Here is a 19,802-nt window from a genome sequence, read left to right on the forward strand (position 1 = left end):
CTTTAGTGAATATTCTACAAAATTCAAAAGGGTCGGAGGGATCAATACAATTATTTCATGTCCCACGGAAGATAACAAATATTGCCTTATATTTTTCGGAGCTTAGCAGCTATACAATTGTTTATAGTTATTTTAATATAGTATTTAATATGCCTCTATATTAAAATAACTATAAAAAATTGTATAGCTCCTAAGCTCCGAAAAATTTTGGAGAATATTTGTTATCTTTCCATAAATAAAAAATTGAATTGGTATTAAAATTTTTTGATATTTACCGATGAAATATTTTCTGTAAAATACTACGAGCCTCGAGAGACAATAACAAAAAATAATATAATTTTTTCCGGAATCCAGGACTATTTTATACGTTTTATAAAATTGTGTATACCTCCGGATTTTGTTTTTTAAATAGTATGAAGGTCGTAATTAGTATATATCTTGTTCTGAGTGCAGAGAAGGAACTTAATTTTTTAAATTGATTTTTTTTTTATAGAATATTTAAAATAAATAAATATTACATATCTATTAAAAATATTTTGTTTAATAAAAATTGCATAAAATTAAATTTGAATATGGAATATTTTTATAAAATAGTTAAAATACATAGTTATTTAATTATATATAAGTTTAGGTGTGATATCATGCATATTAAGTATTTAACAAAGAAAATTAAGAAAATATTTTTTTATTAATTTAATTATTATATATGTATATATTTTCAAAATGAAATCTGCAAACCATAGTTACTTTAACGAACTGAAAATTCTAAAGAAACACAAATTAACCACATATACTTGAACAAATAAAATACTTGTATGTCTGTATGTTCAACGGATTCCAACTCAAACTAACATACATGTATAAGAAAACCCAACAAGAAAATATGTTAAAATAGTAAGAACGAACGTATAACATAAACAAAGAGAAACAAACAATAAGAAAATACGAAAAAAGAAAATAAGAGAAAAAAAGAAAACAAAATAAAATACCAATTGAAACATGTCTGTATCGGCGGCACGTTTCTTGCCCACTTCAAGGGTATGTTGTTGTTGGCCCAAAGACATGGCAGCCACAGCTGCAGCATTGGCAGCAGCAGCTGCTGCTGCAGCATTAGCCATAGCTGGCTGTTGATGATGTTGCTGCTGGGCCTGCTGCTGTTGTTGTTGCTGTTGTAGCGACTGTTGTTGATGAGTGGCCATAAGTGCAGAGCCGTTGAGGGTATTGGTGGTGGTAGTCGTTTGTTGTTGATGTTGTTGTTGTTGATGATGTTGAGGTGGTGGTTGTTGTAGGTGATGTTGTTGTAATTGTTGTTGCAGATGTTGTTGTTGTTGTTGGTGGTGGTGATGTGACAAAGTTGCAGCGGAAACGGAAACAGGTGCAGTCTAGTAGTAATCATGTGCGTGTGATTTATTTTTTTTATATTTGTGGTGTGGGGGTGTGTGTGTGTGCGCGCACAAATGCAAAATGCGTGCATAATGAGTGCAGGCATTTTTTGGTGCATACGTATGCATGTGTGTCACAAACATAAATATGTATACATACGTATATTGTAAAAATATATATAAATGCGAAAATAGTACACCCATACAGCCACAAATATGTTTTTACACACGCAACGAAACGTTAATAAATTTCATTGAAATTTTTCGTAAATGAGGAGTTTTTGCCATGATTTCAGTTTTGCATTTTTTGTTGGTTTGTTGTGCGAAGTTAATTTAATGGTTGATTCATTTGTGTATAATTAAACAATTTTTTTTCATCATCATCATCGTCGTCGTTGGCGACAATATTGTTTAAATCAGTTTTCCAATATAAGCAGTAGTAATATGGTGTGCAAAATTTATTTTCCAGTAAATTAATTTAATTTAATTAATTAATTATTTTATTTGTTTTATGTGAAATGAAATCAAAGTGAGTTTTTTAGAGTAGTTTTTTATCATTTGTGTGTTTTTGATTTTTTTTTTCGCAGTACCATCCAACGTAGAAGCATTTTGATTTAGAAGGCAGTTGTAGTGGTGGTAGTGGTAGTAGTAGAAGTGGCAAAACAGATGACAAAAATTATAGTTGTTTTTGGTGGTGGTGGTGGTTGTGGTTGTGAAGAAATGAAGTAAGTACATAAATCATAAAAGAAAGAGAAAAAAGAAAAGACAAAAATATACAAAATAATTGAAAAAATTGTTCTTTTTTTGGTTTTTTTTTTCGAAAATAGATTTCAGAATAATTGCTGTGTGTTGTTTGTCTTGTCTGAGCTTAAATAATAGTTAGATAGTGTGATGGTGTTAAAATTAGGCGGCATATGCAAAGTTAAAGTAAATGTGTTTGAATTTTTTTTTTTATTTAAAATTTTTCTATATCTCAGAAATATATTTGGAACCATATACTAAAATTAAATTTATAGTTCATAAATCTATAACCTAAAAGTAAGCACTAACATAAACAAATCTACATATCAGAAAGATTTTGAAACTATAGTTAAAATATAAAAAAATATATTTTATTTTCTTGAAATCAATAAGTCTTCTAAAGACTCCTCCATTACCAGTTATGTATAAAGGAAATATTCTATTAAAAAAATATTAATATTAAAAGCAATACATTCTCTAGATTAGCTTTTCAAAATCTCCTCTATTTAAGACAATGAATAAATACAATATTCCATTGGAAAAATATGAAAAATGAACAAAATTTCTTGGAGAAAAGGCTATGACGGAATATTAAAAAAATCTCCTTAGAATGACTACATTTGAGCACCTATAACTCCTGTTAGAAGTGTCACCACAGGAAAAAAAGTACGAATTGAGAAAAAAAAAACTGCCCATTCGAATAATCATTTAGAGGAAGGTCAGTATCTAGCAATGAAAATGCAAAATACATTAAAGGAAGAACTTCAGTTGAATAATAAAAAATTGATGAGTAGATAAATAAAACCCTTTTGAGAAAAAATGCCGGTGCACAGAACTACCGCTCTTTTGGGGAAGTCAACTAAAACACTCGGAGTTTGGACAAGTTTGGTTAGTTTCTACAAAATCCCACTTCAAGGTACTCGAGTAAATATCCTATTTAACCTGAAATAACTTCAATATCAAGAACCACAGTTAGGTATGACAGTGAAAAATGAGGAAGAACGCTCTCTTGGACGCAGGATTGTTTATTATTCATTTAAGAAGTTTTAATGGGAGTGCCTAAAATTATGCGACTAAATTTCTAACAAATAAATGGAAAAAAGTCACAAAGTTGCTTGAACACTAACAACTTCTATATCAAGGACCACAAGTAGAAAGGATTGTGGTAAATGATAAAATACTCTACAGCAACATAGGCAAAATTCTAGTCATAATTCTTTGAAGACATTTTCATGGGGACGCCTAAGAATATGCTTTAATATTTCTAAAAAAAATAATGAAAGGGTCACTTTAGTATTAGGCAGGGTCCAATAATTTACACGACAATGGGAATTCTCCAAGAGAATGAGTTCTACAAAACTTTTTTATCGGAGAATAAATATTGTCTGCTTGTTACATAGAGCGTATGACTACCGACAACACTTATACGACGTAGGTCACTATTTTTTAATATAAGCCACGAATTATAGAACTCATACAAAAAGTCTTTTTCATGAAATCTCATGAATACCTGGGGAAAACGCCCACAGATTTTGCTTTCGTCTAGGATAAATATTGTGAACTGGTACCATGGAGAGTATGACTACTGACAACACTCGTATGATTTGTTTCCACATTTTTTTCACAAAATGTATACCAAAACGCCTAGAGCGCTAAGGTAAAATTAATATTTAATGAAATTATTTTATTTTTTGAAAAAATCTCTACTTCTAACAGCAAAAATTAGGAAAATATAAGTAATTTTTTGTGTAGAGATAGCGATCTCGTTTATTTTCTCAAAATATTATCACCAACATTAATCATTGGATCCCCTTTATAAAAATTGTGAACGGGTGCTCTTATAGCGTATGACTACTGACAACAATTATACGCCACGTGGGTCCCATAATAGCGTTAATGCAATTTTTATGCTGTTAGTTCTAAATAAATTATTAAATATCAGTCTGATCAACCGATAGTGCTGGTAACCTGATAACTAGCTTAACAACCTTCGAAATTTAATCTAGTCTACCCTATGCCGGAAATCCAAATTGTAACCGTTAAGAATGTTATGTTAATGTTATTAAGAATTATATAGAGAAAATAAGGTACTTTTATTTTATTTTTAAAAAAAAAGGGTATCGCCATATTTCTCCGTAAGTAGCCGAGATGAATAAATGTGATATAGTGCTATGGACGTATGATTACTCACAAAAATCATACGTCACATCGACCGATCCAAGAACATTTGAAGAAAGCTTGTGACATGACTTGAGGAAAACCTATTTATATTTGAGAAGTCTGTGTTTTATGTGAATATTGTATTAAATAGTATCAGATTATCTTGTCCAAATATTTTAATTAATTTCAGAATTGTGACGTACACATAATATTTGCCCCTTATTGCACAGACGCTACATGTATGAAACAATTAAATCAATTATACCACATAGTGATAATTATTTAACAAGTTTGGCCATTATTTAATATTTCATAGAGGATTTATAGAGTTAAAATTGTATTTTTTTCAATAACATTTTCCTAAGAAATCAGAGAGAAGAAGAGAAGTCGATATTTTATGTGAATACTATTTGAATTGAAAAGAGGACATCTCGGTAATAGTAACATATAATCTCGTCTAAATATTTTAAGTAGTTGCAGTATGGTGACGTATAAATAATATTTGCCCATTATTGCTCATACGCTACATGTATGAAACAATTAAAATCAATTATACCACCTATTGGTCATTATTTCAAACGTTTTCTTTAATGTCTACTCGCATCGTTATCGAAAGAAAATTTTCAAATAATAAATCAATTAAAAATAAATGTCGATTAAGCACTTATGGCTACTTTCACAATAATATGTTTCTTTCAGAAAAGAAAAAAATTCTAAACACATTTACTTCACTTTAAGCCTGGCATCAAAAGAATTCCATAGATAATAGAATAGAAATACGATTTTGTAAATAACAGAAACAAAAAAGAAAATTGTTAAGTAAGCAGTATATGAAATAAATTCTTAAACATAAAATTAAGAAAAAAGAAAATATATTAAATCAAATAAATAAAAATATATATAATTTATTGTTAATAAAAGAAGCTTAAATAAGAATAAGAAACAAAACATAATTTAGTTGTTTTCGTTTGAGAAATTTGCAAATGTATTTTAAATAAATATTAAATTCAATATTCTTTGGCGCACATTTACACACATACATACACTTAAATAATACAACAAAATCTCCGGGCTGAAATTATTTTTCACACATTCATATAAGTGTTTTCTTTTAATTTTTTTTTTTTGCATTATCTTTTCCTCATAAGTAGCAAACTGGAATTTACCCATTTGCATATTAGAAAATTATTATATCAATTGATTGTTATAAAATACAATTGTTTGTGTTTTTTTTATTTGGAAATTATGATTTTCTCGAATATGATAAAGAAATCAAAAAACAATGGAGGAAGTAAAAACTGAAAAAGAAACTAAGTCCAAGGATTCATATACACATGTGTGTGTTTAAGACAATCAATTTGTTTTTTGGTTTCTTTTCGAAAAACAGCAAGGAGGAAGATTGTCTGCTACAGGAAACAATAAAAATTAAAACAATGTTAAAATTTTCTGGGAAATTTGCCTTTGTTTAAGCAATGTTGTGTATAAGAATGTATGTGTGTTTTTGTATTTGTTTGTTTGTATATACTGTAAAATATACTGTATAGACTAAAAGCTCGTTTAAGACATGTTTTAAGATATTTCAATTGTTTGTATTTGCTAGCATTTTCTGGCTAACCTAACGCATATGTTCACAAAAATGACAGTATTTATAAATTGTAATTATTGGAAAATTGCAAGATAAGGTTTTTTGTTCAGAAAATAATATTATTATACTATATAAATTTCTGAAGGAATATTAAGTAAAATCAAAAATATGTTATGGCTGCGTATAAGTACTGACATGCATCATACGTCCTAGGGTACCTATAACTAATGTATAGAACAAATAGAGCCTACATAAAAAAAAACAGTAAGAATAGAACCCGCAAGACTTTGGTGATCGTGGAAAAATCATATTTTCCAAAATTATTTTAAATACAATTTCTCCAATAAAACTTCTTTAAGATTGCGTATAAGTACTGACATGTATCATAAGTCCTGGGATACCCATAAATAAACTATTGTAAACCGGTGTACCATTAAATTTGCTATTGAAAAAATAGAGCCTGCATAAAAACTGTAAAAGTAGGACCTACAAAAATGTGGAGTTTGTGGAAAATCCTTTCTTCCAAAATTATTATAATGCCATAGACATTTCTTATATAAAACATGTTTACAAATGCCTATAAGTACTAACATATATCATACGTCCTGGAGTACCTTTATATTAAAAAAATAGAAAAAAATAGGGCTCACATTAAGAATTGTGATACGGGGTACCTTTAAATTTACTATTGAAAAAATAGAGCCTGCATAAAAAACTATAATAGTAGGACCCACTAAAACTTTGAGATCGGGGAAAAATCCTTTATTCCAAAATGATTCCAATACCATCGAAGTTTCTAAAATGAAACATGTTTAAGGATGCGGATAAGTACCGGCATGTATCATACGTCAGAAAAATATAGCCTTAATTAAGAACTGTAAACCGGGGTACCTTTAAATTAACTATACAAAAATAGAGCCTGCATAAAAAAACTGAAAAAGTAGGACCCACAAAATGTTTGAGATCGGGGAAAAATCGTATCTTCCAAAATTGTTATAATACCATAGAAATTTCTAAAATGAAACATGTTTAAGTATGCGGATAAGAACCGGCAAGCAACATACGTCCTAAGGTACCTATAACTAAAATATTGAAAAACAGAGCCTTCATTAAGAATTGTAAAATAAGAACCTTCAAATATTTTGTGATCGAGAAAAATTTTTTGAAGCTATGGAAATTTCTAAAATGAAACATATATGTATGTATCATACATCTCAAGGTACCTGGGTGCATATAAGTACTGACAAGCATCATACGCCATAGTTTACCTATAACTGAAGTATTGAAAGACTAGAGTCTTTGCGAAGAGCTGTCAAGTTAGGAACTACAAAAGTTTTGTGAAAGGGAAAAGTCCATTTTCAAAAATAAAATAAAATCATCTGAAAAATATTGAATTTTCGAATATAGACATTGAAATTCTTCGATGTCTTAAAACAGGAATAGAAACCCCGTTTCGTTTGTGGTGCAATAATGTTCATTAAAATTCCTTAAAAAGGCATATCTTTGATTATTAAGGTAAAGATGTACATTGATTATGGCATCTACAAAATGTTGGAAATGTAGTACGTAAGACTATTGCTATTATTTATGAGATTACTTGGGCCCATAGTTATTAGAAAAACTTGTGAAAATCCTCATATATATGACTGCTAATTTCTGGATTGTGCTCTGAGTTTACCGATTTTGCTCTCTCAGTAGACTTAATTTAATAAATTTAAGAACAAATCTACCATGTGCTTCTTAGCGTATGAGTATTGATATGGCTCATACGACCCCCTGTTCCCCCTAATAATTAAAAAGAAAATCCTTAATTGTATTGAAAGCAAAGTTTATATAGCTTCGATTAATGAGTTAAGGAATTACATTGATTATGGCATCTACAAAATTTAGGGCCTATGCACATACAGTTACTAATGATATTTCATCATATGCAAATTTTACCTACTCTCTCAAAAATTCTTATGGTTTGTGCTCTGAGTTTACCGATTTTGCTCTTATAGTAGACTTGATTTAATAAATTTAAGAACAAATTTACTTTGTGCTTCTTAGCGTATGAGTATTGATATGGCTCATACGACCCATTGTATCTCCTAATAATTAACAAGAAACAGAGACTCCTCAATTGTATTGCAAGTACAATTTATGTATGTTATTTCATGTAGGCAATGACTCTTGATATTACTTATGCGATTCCCTGGATCTACAAATATCATATAAAAATACTCTGAAATTCTTATGAAGATATTCTCGATACATGACTACTAAATTTTAGTGCTTTGCTCTGAGTTGACCGATTAAGACCGTATAAGTATTGATATAGCTCATACGAACCTTTGCACCCCCCCTATTTATAAACAAGAAACAAGTAAGAATCCTCAATTGCATTGAACGGAAAATTTATATATCCCCGATTAATGAGCTAATGATTTACATTGATTGTATGCCTAAGACTCTTTATATTACTTATGCGATTCCCTGAATCAACCATCATCATAAAATCTTATAAAAAAAATTTAGATATACTCTGGAATTCTTATGAGCATATTCTCCTTTAATAACTATTAAATGTTCGAGATTTGGGCTCTGAATTAATGATTTTAGCTCTATCAATTGAGTTAATCTAATAAATTCAAAAACAAATATATTAAGTACTTCGTAGCGTATGATTTTTGATATGTCTCATACGACCAATTCGTTCTTTTTATTTTTTAAGAAAACAGTAAGCACTATAATTTATAAGAAAAATAGTGGAGATATTAAATTACTATTTACTTTTAGTGTAATTACCAGCTATGCCTGTAATTATTCTAAATGTACTCTATATAAATTTTAATATTTTTATATTTGGGATAAAATAAGCTAGGGTAGCATCACGATATTTTTTCAAATTACCATAATTATAAAATATATTTTCTTTTGTGTACTCTAAGAGATGGAAATAGAAAGATTGTTGTACATTAAGTATATTGCTTTGTGTAGCCAACAAAAAAGGCAAGGGAAAAAATCAAAAGCTATATGGAAATACTGATAGAAATTACTTTGGGGGGAAAAGCTAGAGCAAACTAGTATTTGCAAGCTCGGGATTTTTAAACAGGAGAAAAAAAAAACATTTCTATAAAATATTAAGCAATATATAACAGGAATATATTGGTGCAAGAGGAATGTGCGATAAAGAGAGGTACAGTAATAGAAAAATTAAGGTGAAACCAATGGACTCATTTTCCATATTAAGGTTTATAAAACTACGTCAAATGATTTTCTTAAAGACATTCCTAATTTTTTTTTAAATATTTTTTAAAGAAATTTCTGACCTATAATCACTGACATTTTTTACAATTTTTGATAGAATTTTCCTGATTTTTTAAGTAAATGAAACCAATGCACTCATTTTACATATCAAGGTTTATAGAAATACTTTAATTGTCTCGGCCAACATCTAAAGCTCTATATCGGGGAGTCTAGCTTCATATTCAGGACAACCCTGGTTTTCTCGCAGACTTTTCTAATTTCTTTGAAAATATTTCATAAAGTTTATTCTCATCTATAACTACGGGAATATATTTTTATATATGATAGAATTTTTCAGATTTTTTTATTTTCTTTTTTTTTCAAAATTTTTTCTTAGACATCTTAGACAAAAGGAACATTTAAATAATGCTCGATAAGTTAAAAAAGAATTTTTTTTAATAATATTGTCTGAGATTTTAAATTTTCAAGGATTCTAGTATCTTTAAAATTATTTAAAACATTTTTTGTTCCAAGTAATAACCATTGATTTTGGTATTTTCCACCATGGATATACTATGGAGGGTATATAATTCCGTTTGCGACTCCTCTAACTTTTCATATTAGACCTTACACAGGATATATATTCTTGATCAGCGTAAAAATCTATGTCGATTTAGCGAAGTCCATCTGTCTGTTGTCATCAGGCTATATTTCGAACCAATGGAAGTAGAAGGCTTACATTTTGAATACATATATATTTTATCAATAGGCAGGTTCAGTTCCTAAACGAGCCTCCTGTACCTTTTTATATTCAGTATTTGGACGATTCAGATACCATTTTCTACAGAACTGTTTAAAATTCGCTATTTAGAGTTCGTATTGTATTATACATCTCGTCTTTATAGGTTCACGTTTTCTTATAGTCTCCATATCACAGTACCTCCCGATATTTGGTATTTTTGGAATTTAAGACACATTTTTAAACGGATTTTTTGAAATTCGCTTCATAGATTATATAATGGGTTCTACGCCCTGTGGAGGAAATGGTTTCTATTAATAGTACCACAAAATATTTGATATTCTGATGATTTATAATTCATTTTCTAAAGAAAATGCTTAGGGTTTGTAATGGGTTCTACCTCTATTGCCTATATAGGTTCCCAAGTTTGGCTAATTTCCGATATTAAATGTCTGATGATTTTAGCCATTTTTTTTGCAGAATCGTTTAAAATTAGATAAACAGAATTGGTAACGATTTCTGTATTCTGTGGCAGAAGACTGCGGTAATAGGCTTATTATTTATTTTATCACTCGTAAGCCTGTACCTCCGGATATTGATATTTTGGTGAATGAAAATTCATTTTCAAAGAATTTTTTTCCAAATGCTTTTTGTTTTCAAAATATTTCCTCCATCACTTTGCATTCTGGATTTTTCTTTCAACTTTATATTCCGATCTAAAATATATCCCCAAGGATATTCAGAGCTACGTAATGTGATATATGGGGGATCATACTTTTTATTGGTTATTGTCATATGAATGTATTGACGAATTTTTGGTAAAGGATTCGCTAAATATTATTTATTGACCAGCTAATATCAAAATTTAGCCTGAGTGCATTTATAGCTTAAAGTATAAATTTCTATATTTCTAGAAATATCATAATATTTTCCAGCAATTATCGCTCGACCCTCATTATTACAATCCATACGACCACGAAAAAATATTTTTTACCACGCTATCATTCAAATAAATTTTAATCCATTTTTAATCGATATTCAATAGTTGCAATTTTGTTGTTCATTGAAACCTCATAAAATGCCAATATATGCATATTCGTGCATACGCATGCATATGTTTTTCTATATGCTTATTTTAAATTTATTAATGATATAAAATTATCGACATATTGTGTGAATTTAATAAAAATTAATTTTGTGACTGCATAAAACTGCGCGATAAAATATGGTGGACAAAGGTAAGAGAGAGTGAGAGAGAGAGGGAGAAAACTACTTAAAAGAGGATGAGCTGGCAAAATAAATAACCGTTGGGCAATGGCCATTATGCATTGCATATTTTTAGGCATTTTTAATACTTATTAAACAAGTCATATTATTTGCATTACATTTTCATTTTCCATACCGCCATAGCCTGAATCCATCCAGCTTTTGAATTGAATATCCACAGAACTCGAAACAACAACAGCGGTAGCAACAACAACATCATCATCATCGGCAGCATCGCCGGCATTGTCATTAAACACGAAAAGCGATTAATATTTATATATTTTTATGTTTAAATAATAATGTCCATCCATCCATTGGCATATATTGAGTTAATTAAGTTGTATATATGAAATGAGGGATTTTGTTTGTTTGTTTAAACAATAAATGTCGGATGCTTCTCTTTCTCTCGCTGTGTGTATCTCTGCTTTGCAAGGATATGCATATATTCCTCATTTTTTTGTTGTTGCTGCTGGTGTTGTTGTTGCTGTTGTTTATTTGTGTGTGTGTATATTTTCAAGCGGGTAAATCATGGAAGGAAATTGTCAACAACATGTGATAATTGAGTGTAATTATTGGTGTAAATAGTTAATGAAAATGTTTGCACAAAGGAAGTAAATTTTAATATGTTTCTTTTTTCTGTGTTTTTGGTAGTTGTGGTGGCGGTGATGGTGAGTCGAAAAGGTGCGACGAATAAACGAAAAATTGCGAATTTATGAAGAGGCACTCCAACTGGATAATTCAATGATAATGAAGAACGTTGCGGAATATACAAACAGATAAATTGAACAAGTAATAGCTGCCTTTAGTTTGAGCTGGTCAAAGTCTTTGCTATCCTCAATAACGAGAAAGCTCATGTAGCCTAATCGGCTGACTTCAAAATACCTACAATTCGAAACTATATATCATTGCGAGATAGTTTTAAAGGGCACCCTATTACCAAATTTCTGAAAATACAATCGGCTGACTTCAAAATACCTACAATTCGAAACTATATATCATTGCGAGATAGTTTTAAAGGGCACCCTATTACCAAATTTTTACAGCCCCTCCTTCAAGAGGAAAATGTGGCTAGAGCCCCAATATCTAACGTCATTTGAGGGCTATTCCAAGATCAGGACTTATAGTTAGATTTTTTTGCAGGTTGGTTTACATCCTGCTAGATACTTATATAAAAATATTTTTTCATATTTATTTATATATATAAAAGAGTTGTGAAGTAAGTGGCCGGGATTTTGGAAATTTACGAAAAGTACTAAAATGTTCTGAAAATTCAATACATTGTATTGGGCAAATGGAAAGCTAGAGTTCTGAAATTTGGAATAATAGACCCTGATGGAGTGGCGGATAAATGTATGAAAAGAATTTTTATAAATTCGAACTTTAAGGTTGCGAAAAGTTCTAAAATTGTACTTAATTCTAAAATGGTACCATTTGGTATTATGTGAACGGAGAGAGCTCAAATCTTGAAATTTGGTACGAGAATTAAGGTTGGAGGTTTGTGATATTGAGGTGATTTTGGAAATGTGTACTAAAAATGCACGAAAAGTACCAAATAGTGCTATATTAGGTATAATTTGATATTTGGTGAACAGATAGTGCTTGAAATCTAAAATTTCGTATAAGGGTTGCTGTTCATGTGTAGCCTGGTCATATGAAGGTGGTTTTGAAAATGTGTACTATAATGCACGAAAAGTACTAAATAGTACTATATTTGATACAATTTAATATTGGCTGAACAAATAGTTTTGAAATCTGAAATTTAGTATTAGGGTCGCCATTCATATTCTGAATTTGATATTTAGATTACATATGGAGGAAATTTCGGAAATGTGTACCAAAATTGTAAAAAAAATACTAATTGGTTCTAAAATTGGTACTGTGTGATTGGATAGGGCTGAAATCTCCAAATTTGATATTAAGGTCTTTGTTGGTGTCTCGACAACAGATAGTTCTTGAAATCTGAAATTTTGTATTAGGGTCGGTGTTCATGTGTAGCCTGGTCATATGAAGGTGGTTTTGAAAATTTGTACTATAATTGTACGAAAAGTACTAAATGGTACTAAAATTAGATTGTAGGATTTAGCTGGGCTGCAATCCCGAAAACTATTTTAAGGTCTCTGTTGGTGTCTGGACAACGAAATTTGGTATTGGGGTCGGTGTTCATGTGTAACCTGGACATATGGAGGTGGTTTCGAGAATGTGTACTATAATTGTACGAAAAGTACTTTATGGTACTATATTCGGTATTGTGTGAAGGGATAGAGATAAAATTCTGAAATTTGATGTTTCTTTTACTGATGTTCGAGATTTGACAGTGGTTTGTAAATTTGTTCAATATTTGTGCGAAAAGTACTAAATAGTACTAAATTTACTATTGGGTGATGGGTTAGGGCTGGGTTCCTCAAATTTGATACTAAGGTCTCTGTTGCTATCTGGAATTGAGATATATAGGTGGTTTGAAAATGGGTCCTATATTTGTACGAAAAGTACTAAATGGTACTAAATTTTTGTATTGGTGGAAGAGGTGGGGCTGGAATCCTCAAATTTGGTACTAAGTCTCTGTTGGTATCTAGAATTGAGATATGGAGGTGGTCTAAAAATGGGTCCTATATTATTCTATGTTGGGTATTGGGTGAAGGGATAGGGCTGCCATCCTTAAATTAGATATTAAGGTCTCTGTTGGTATCTGGAATTTAGATATGGATGTGGTTTTTGAAAAATATTAAAAGCAAAGACTCAATAAATTTGAATTAAATTTGTATCTGGAATTGAGATATGGAGTTGGTTTGAGAATGGGTCCTATATTATTACGAAAAGTACTAAATGGTACTAATTTTGGTATTGGGTGAAGGGACACGGCTGGGATCCTTAAATTTGATACTAAGGTAATTTGATATAAGGTGGTTTGAAAATGGGTCCCATATTATTATAAAAAAAAAAAAAAATACTGAATAGCACTTAATTTGGCATTAAGTGATGGGATAGGGCTGGGATCCTCAGATTTGATATTAAGGTCTCTGTTGGTATCTAGAATTGATATGTGGAGGTGGTTTGAAAATGTTTCCTATTATAATTACAAAAAGTACTAAATAGTACTAAATTTTGGCATTGGGGGGAAGAGATGGGGATGAGATCCTCAAATTTGATACTAAGGTCTCTGTTGATATTGAGATATAGAGGTGGTTTGACAATGGATCTCATATTATTACGAAAACCACTAATTAGTCCGAAATGTTGTTACTGGGATCCTCAAGTTTGTTACTGAGGTCTCTGTTGGTATCTAGAATTGAGAAATGGATGTGGTTTGGAAATGATAGTACACATTTCGGAAAGTAATAAACAGTACTAAATCTTGGTATTGGGTGAAGGAATAGACCTGAAATACAGGAATTTTATATTGAGGTTATCGTTGGTTCCTAGGGCTGAAGACGTTGAAGTAGTTTTGAACAGAAAAATTGGATGTGGTTCCAGTTTGCAATGGTTTTACATATCCTCCTTGATAAACTTAAAAGTGAAAGTTCGGAACACTTTTTTTTAATAAGGACTCTCCGATCTATAATCGGACTTTTTAAATATTTCTTAAAAACTTCCGAAATTCATTTTAAAAATGTTGCCTCTATTTCGAGCTATGAGTTGGCCTTTTAAATATTTTTCACATTTATGATTAATTTAAAGCTTTATTCAATAAATCAGATTGATTATTTCATTATATTCAAACCTATTACATTTCACAGAATTATTATTATTTTTTCCTTTAACTAAAAATTATATATCTATGTGCTTGTGTATTTTAAAATACCATAAATTTTGCATTAAAAACAAATTCATAACTATAAAAATTGTCTATAACATATTGGCTTATAATAATACTAATAATCCCTTTAGTTATTTTGAAAACGAAAACAACACAGAAAAAATGGTGTGAAACGGAAGTGTGAAATAATAGCGTGGGGCGGGCTAACGGAAATGGTTTAAGCTAACATTTCCGGTGAGCAGAAATGAAAACAAATATTGCTCTTGTTTAAACAAAATGTTTTAGCCTGCAGGGAGGAGATAGATATAACAAAAAGCTAGGCGGCGAATAAAATCAAAAACAACTACAAACATTTATAGAGAGAGAGATAGAGAGAGAGCAAAAAATGCATTTAGCCAAAAAAAAGTAAAACATAACAATATTTGCGTACGTTTTTTTTCAACTTTGCTTTTGGTGTAGAGTTGTGGTGTTATGATGTGCTTTTTTTTAAATATTTTCTTTTGCAAAAAGGTTAGAAGTAAAAAATAAAAACCAAAAAGGATAAAATAAAAAAAACTAACTAAACAAAAAACGGAAAACGAAAATGAAACTTAAAAAAATATTAAGCGTTTTTGGTTATCATAGAGAGAGAATATAGTTGTAGAAAGAAAACGAAAATAAAATAAAAAGGAAAACAAAAATAAAAACAAAAAATGTTTGTTTTTAAAGTTTTTTTTTTTTTAGAAAACAATTTTTTGGCATACCGCAGCGGCTGCAGCAACAGCGGTGGCGCGTGAATGCGCCGCTTTTAATTGTGCCTGTAGGTGCAAGGGGGGATGAAAATAGCGGCAGGGATCACGTGTGCATCTACCTTTTACGGCGTCCATGCACACCGTAATGGAACCATCATCGTGTCGGGCCACAGTGTCCTGCGGATGTGCAAAACGGCATTCAGACTCGGCACGTTTGCAAGCACCGCGCGTAAACTCACGGCAAACCTATTAATGGTTGGTTGGATTTTTGTTTTGATTTTTGGTAGATTTTTTTTCGTTTTTTGGTAAGGATTGCATTTGGCATTTGTTGAGTTTGTTTTTGGTTTTGCGGTTTTTGGTTTTTCATAAAAGACATAAAGAGGCAGCAGCATCAGCAGTGTTTGATTTTTTTTTGGTTTGGTATAGTTGGTTGGTTGGTTGGTAGTTGTAGTAATAGTAGTTGGTTGTTTTGGTTGGTGTAATATATATATAGTTGTTGTTTTTTGATTTGTTTTTTTGAGTTCACATGGACGCGCAGGATATCAGTAATGCAACAACATAAGGAACATATTCAAGTAAACAATTTGTTTTTAATTTGTTGATTTTTGGATAGATTTTTTCCAAAAAATAAAAAAAATGTGAAAAAAAGAAAAATTTTTGTTTAATAATTTGTATAAGGATTTTGATGATTAAACTTGATTGCATTAAAAACAACAAACGAGTGGTTATTTTGTCAGATTTTTGGGCTGTCAGTTTGAACAACACTCAAAATTTCTGGTTAGGTTTTCGTTTTTTTGCAAAACTTTTGCATGCTGCCAATGAGGTTGGGCGTAACGATTTGTTAGAATTTTAGCATTTAGTCTCTTTTTTGTTGGTTTCGAATTATGGCCAAAGTTTCGACGAGTAACGCTGAGTTGGGGTCAGTTTATTAGTGCTTCGAAAACATATAAAAACAACAACAATAAACATAACAAAAAAAAAAAAAAATAAAAAAAAAAACCAAAATAAAAAAATAATATATTTTAAAGGAATTTCTCGGGAATTTACTGTTAAAGATTAGAAAAACAAAAACGCTTAATTATTTTTTTTCGTATTCAACAAAATATTGAGAGAAACAAATACATTCACAATTAGAAAAAGAAAAATTATATTTTCCAATTTATATTCGAATTGCAAAAATGAGGAGTCTGGTTGGAATAAACAGTGTCGTAGTAAATGTTGTAACAGGAGACAGATATATATTGAGAGAGAGATAGACAATATAAATCATGGCTTGTTGGGGTCTGAACTTAAAATGACAATGGATTTTGTTTAGGATTTCTCTAAACTAAAGAAATACAAAAGTTTATTTTTTAGTATTCTAAGGCTAGTATGGATACTAAGGATACTTTTGTGCACACACAAAAGTAAAAACAATTCAGAGTTTTAAAAAATATTTTGAAGATAAAGTCGAGAGCGTATAATACATTTTTGATAATATGACATTTTAGACTAAATTCTTAAAAAATTAAAACAAAAACAATTGTAATTTTCGTTACGTTTCGCTAAAAAATGCCCTTAATTTTAAAATATTTTTCAAAGTCACTTTCAGGTCTGATTTTTAAATTTAAAAAAAATATATGTATTTTATTAAGAATTATTATGATTTTCTCAACTTATATCAAATTCAATTTCCTCAATGTATATCAAATTTATGAAGAAGCATTTTTTTAAAAATATGTTTTCAAAAATTGTGTTGGTTTTGTTTATTTTTTTTTACAGATTTTCAGATTTGCAGCCTTTAAATTTTATTTAATATATTTTTTGTTTTTTTTTAAAGACTTTTTAAAGACTTTTAGAGCTATAGAATTGTATAAACATATTTCTTAAAGGGACTTTTATAGATTTAATCCTGCCGTTCATCTTCTTTTTAAATATATTGCTTCGATTTCAAAGCTTTAGGTTTTGATTTTTTTAATTATTTAAAAATGTCAATATTGCTGTGTAAAATATTACTCACTGTAACAGAGAGTAATATGAAGCTGAACCAGTAAGGGAATAATCTAGACGTAAGAAATAACTTTTCAACAATATTGGTGATTTGTTCTAATAATTTTTTTAAGGACTTCCGGATCTAAAAACTATGAATTTTATTGACGGACTTTTTAAGGATAAAAGACTTCCTAAAAACTCTGGATCTATGATCCAAGATGTTCTACAATATTTTGTCCTAGGCTTTGAAGATATTTGATAGCTACAATCGTGGCATTCAAATACTCAAATTTTTGTAAAATATATATTTTTTCAAGAATTCTCATGATTTTCTCAAAATATTTCTTCAATAACATTCAAAGATTATTTTCTAAAAATTGTTTTTAAATCAATTTTCAGATTTTCTAAATATTTCCTCAAATATTGTAATATTTTTTTTCAAGACCATAAAATTTTAAACCAATGGCTTTTTGAAAATTCCCAACTATTTTCATCAATTTTTCAATATATTTTCTAAAGGACTTTCGGAGGTGTGATAAAGGATTTTTAAACTGTCTGTGTTCATGGATATTCAGGACTTTTAAAGGGCCAATCATGAATGTTTTAATGAAAATTTGGATCTAACGGAAAAGTTTGGAATCATAATCGAAAACTTGTTTTTATGGAAATGTTTTCCAACATTCAAAACATTTTTTTCAAGGACTGTAAACGAAGGCTTTAAAAATATATTACCATGGACAGTGTAGTTTCTGAGTTTTTAGAATTTGTATATCTTCAGCCATGTGGCTATAGAGGATATATATTATTTGAAATAAAAGTTTTAGCCTAAAGAGCAGCTAAGTCGAGAGCGAAATGGAAAAATTTCGGCCTTCTCGTTCAGGTATCTCTCACACAAAGGGTCAAAATTTTGAATAATTATAACTCTTATAAAAAGTGAAGTGAGAGTCCGATTGTCTTCAAATTTCGCACACCTCAATATTTCTACTAACACAACATCTGGCATGAAGAACGGGTACAACGGACCAATCCTAAGGGTACCGACCCAACACAGGGGTCAACATTTTGTATAACCATGAAACTCATAAAATGCGAAATAAGCTTCAGATTTCCTTCAAATATGGCAGATCCCATAATTTCTATTAACACAACATCATGTGTGTATATGGAATATATAGGACGGACCCTTCTGGTACTTTTTCCGCAACGGGTCAACATTTTGAAAAAAAATATATCTCTCATAAGATACGAAATAAGCATCCGATTCTCTTCCAATGTCACACATTATAATATTTTTATTTACACGGGATTTGGTGTGAAGATCATTGATAGATATCCACCTCCTTTCTTTAATTTAAAATTTTGATTCCTATGTACTTTCTGCTACATATCCAAATTTCTCACCCCAACTCTAACTAAGGTGTACATTCTACATGTTGAGCATGAGACCAACTTTTTGAGGTGTTGCAAACTCTTTTGGCCCAATCAGACTCATAATGCACTAAATACGTAGTGTTGGAGATCATAACTAATATTTTGTAGTTGGTCATTCCCTATCACCAATTCAAAAAAAAAAAAAAAAAAAAATAAATAATAAAACTTCAAAGTTTCAAAACAAAGCACTCTCTAGAAATTTTCAAAATATGAAGAACTCTTAAAAGACCTTTCCCCTAATTTAAAAAGTCTTTTAGAAAAGAACACGTAATTGTTTTTTTTTTTTTTTTTTTTTTTGTAAACTATGGCCTCTTGGAAGAATTATAAACGAATATTATATATATTATATTTGGTGTTTTTATAGAGGAACATCTCTTTGGATGCCTTCTCTAAAGGGTGACCTCTTAGGAGATTTTCAGTAGACAAATATAGATCTAGAAGTGTGAAGGGAATCTCTTTGAAGGTCTTCTATAAACAAAGCCATCATAGGATTTACAAAGAATATATTTATTCCATAGGGAAAGACTTTTTAAAGGTCTTCAAAAGATTTAGATCTCTATGACAGTCTTTTATGGACGAAAACTTCTTTGGAGGTCTTCCACATACAATGTCCTCTATAAGATAAAAATTTATATTTTAGTTCACGTTTTGACTAGCACTGAGTACTTTATGTAGCATTTAGATCGAATTGCAAAAAAAAGTGACAGTATCTTCCTTCTACACACCACCAATAACCCTCACAGCAAAATTCCGAATTTATGTGTTTTCCAGTTCATTAAATATCATGACTTAGTACTTTGGGTAACTACTTTGT

General features: G+C 30.0%; 1 protein-coding gene across 11 annotated transcripts in view; it reads right to left on the minus strand.

Annotated features, from left to right (window-relative positions):
* LOC101900996 (protein muscleblind) overlaps nt 1–19,802 on the minus strand; it is a 277,915-nt gene that overhangs the window by 60,351 nt on the left and 197,762 nt on the right. For 7 of the 11 annotated variants that reach the window (XR_009343172.1, XM_059127643.1, XM_059127644.1 and 4 more), the window contains exons 5-6: nt 15,599–15,832; nt 990–1,178 (exon numbers count right to left, since the gene is read on the minus strand). The exons of 3 other annotated variants lie outside the window; for them this stretch is intronic. Coding sequence is in view for 7 of the 8 variants with exons in the window: in XM_059127643.1 (XP_058983626.1) it covers nt 990–1,178; nt 15,599–15,832 (423 nt within the window). In the remaining variant the exon portion in view is untranslated. The remainder of the gene's footprint in view (nt 1–989; nt 1,179–15,598; nt 15,833–19,802) is intronic. One more of the 11 variants, XM_059127640.1, reaches the window with a different exon arrangement.

The sequence above is a fragment of the Musca domestica genome, unplaced genomic scaffold (genome assembly GCF_030504385.1).
Source record: "Musca domestica strain aabys unplaced genomic scaffold, Musca_domestica.polishedcontigs.V.1.1 46, whole genome shotgun sequence".
Classification (NCBI taxonomy): domain Eukaryota; kingdom Metazoa; phylum Arthropoda; class Insecta; order Diptera; family Muscidae; genus Musca; species Musca domestica.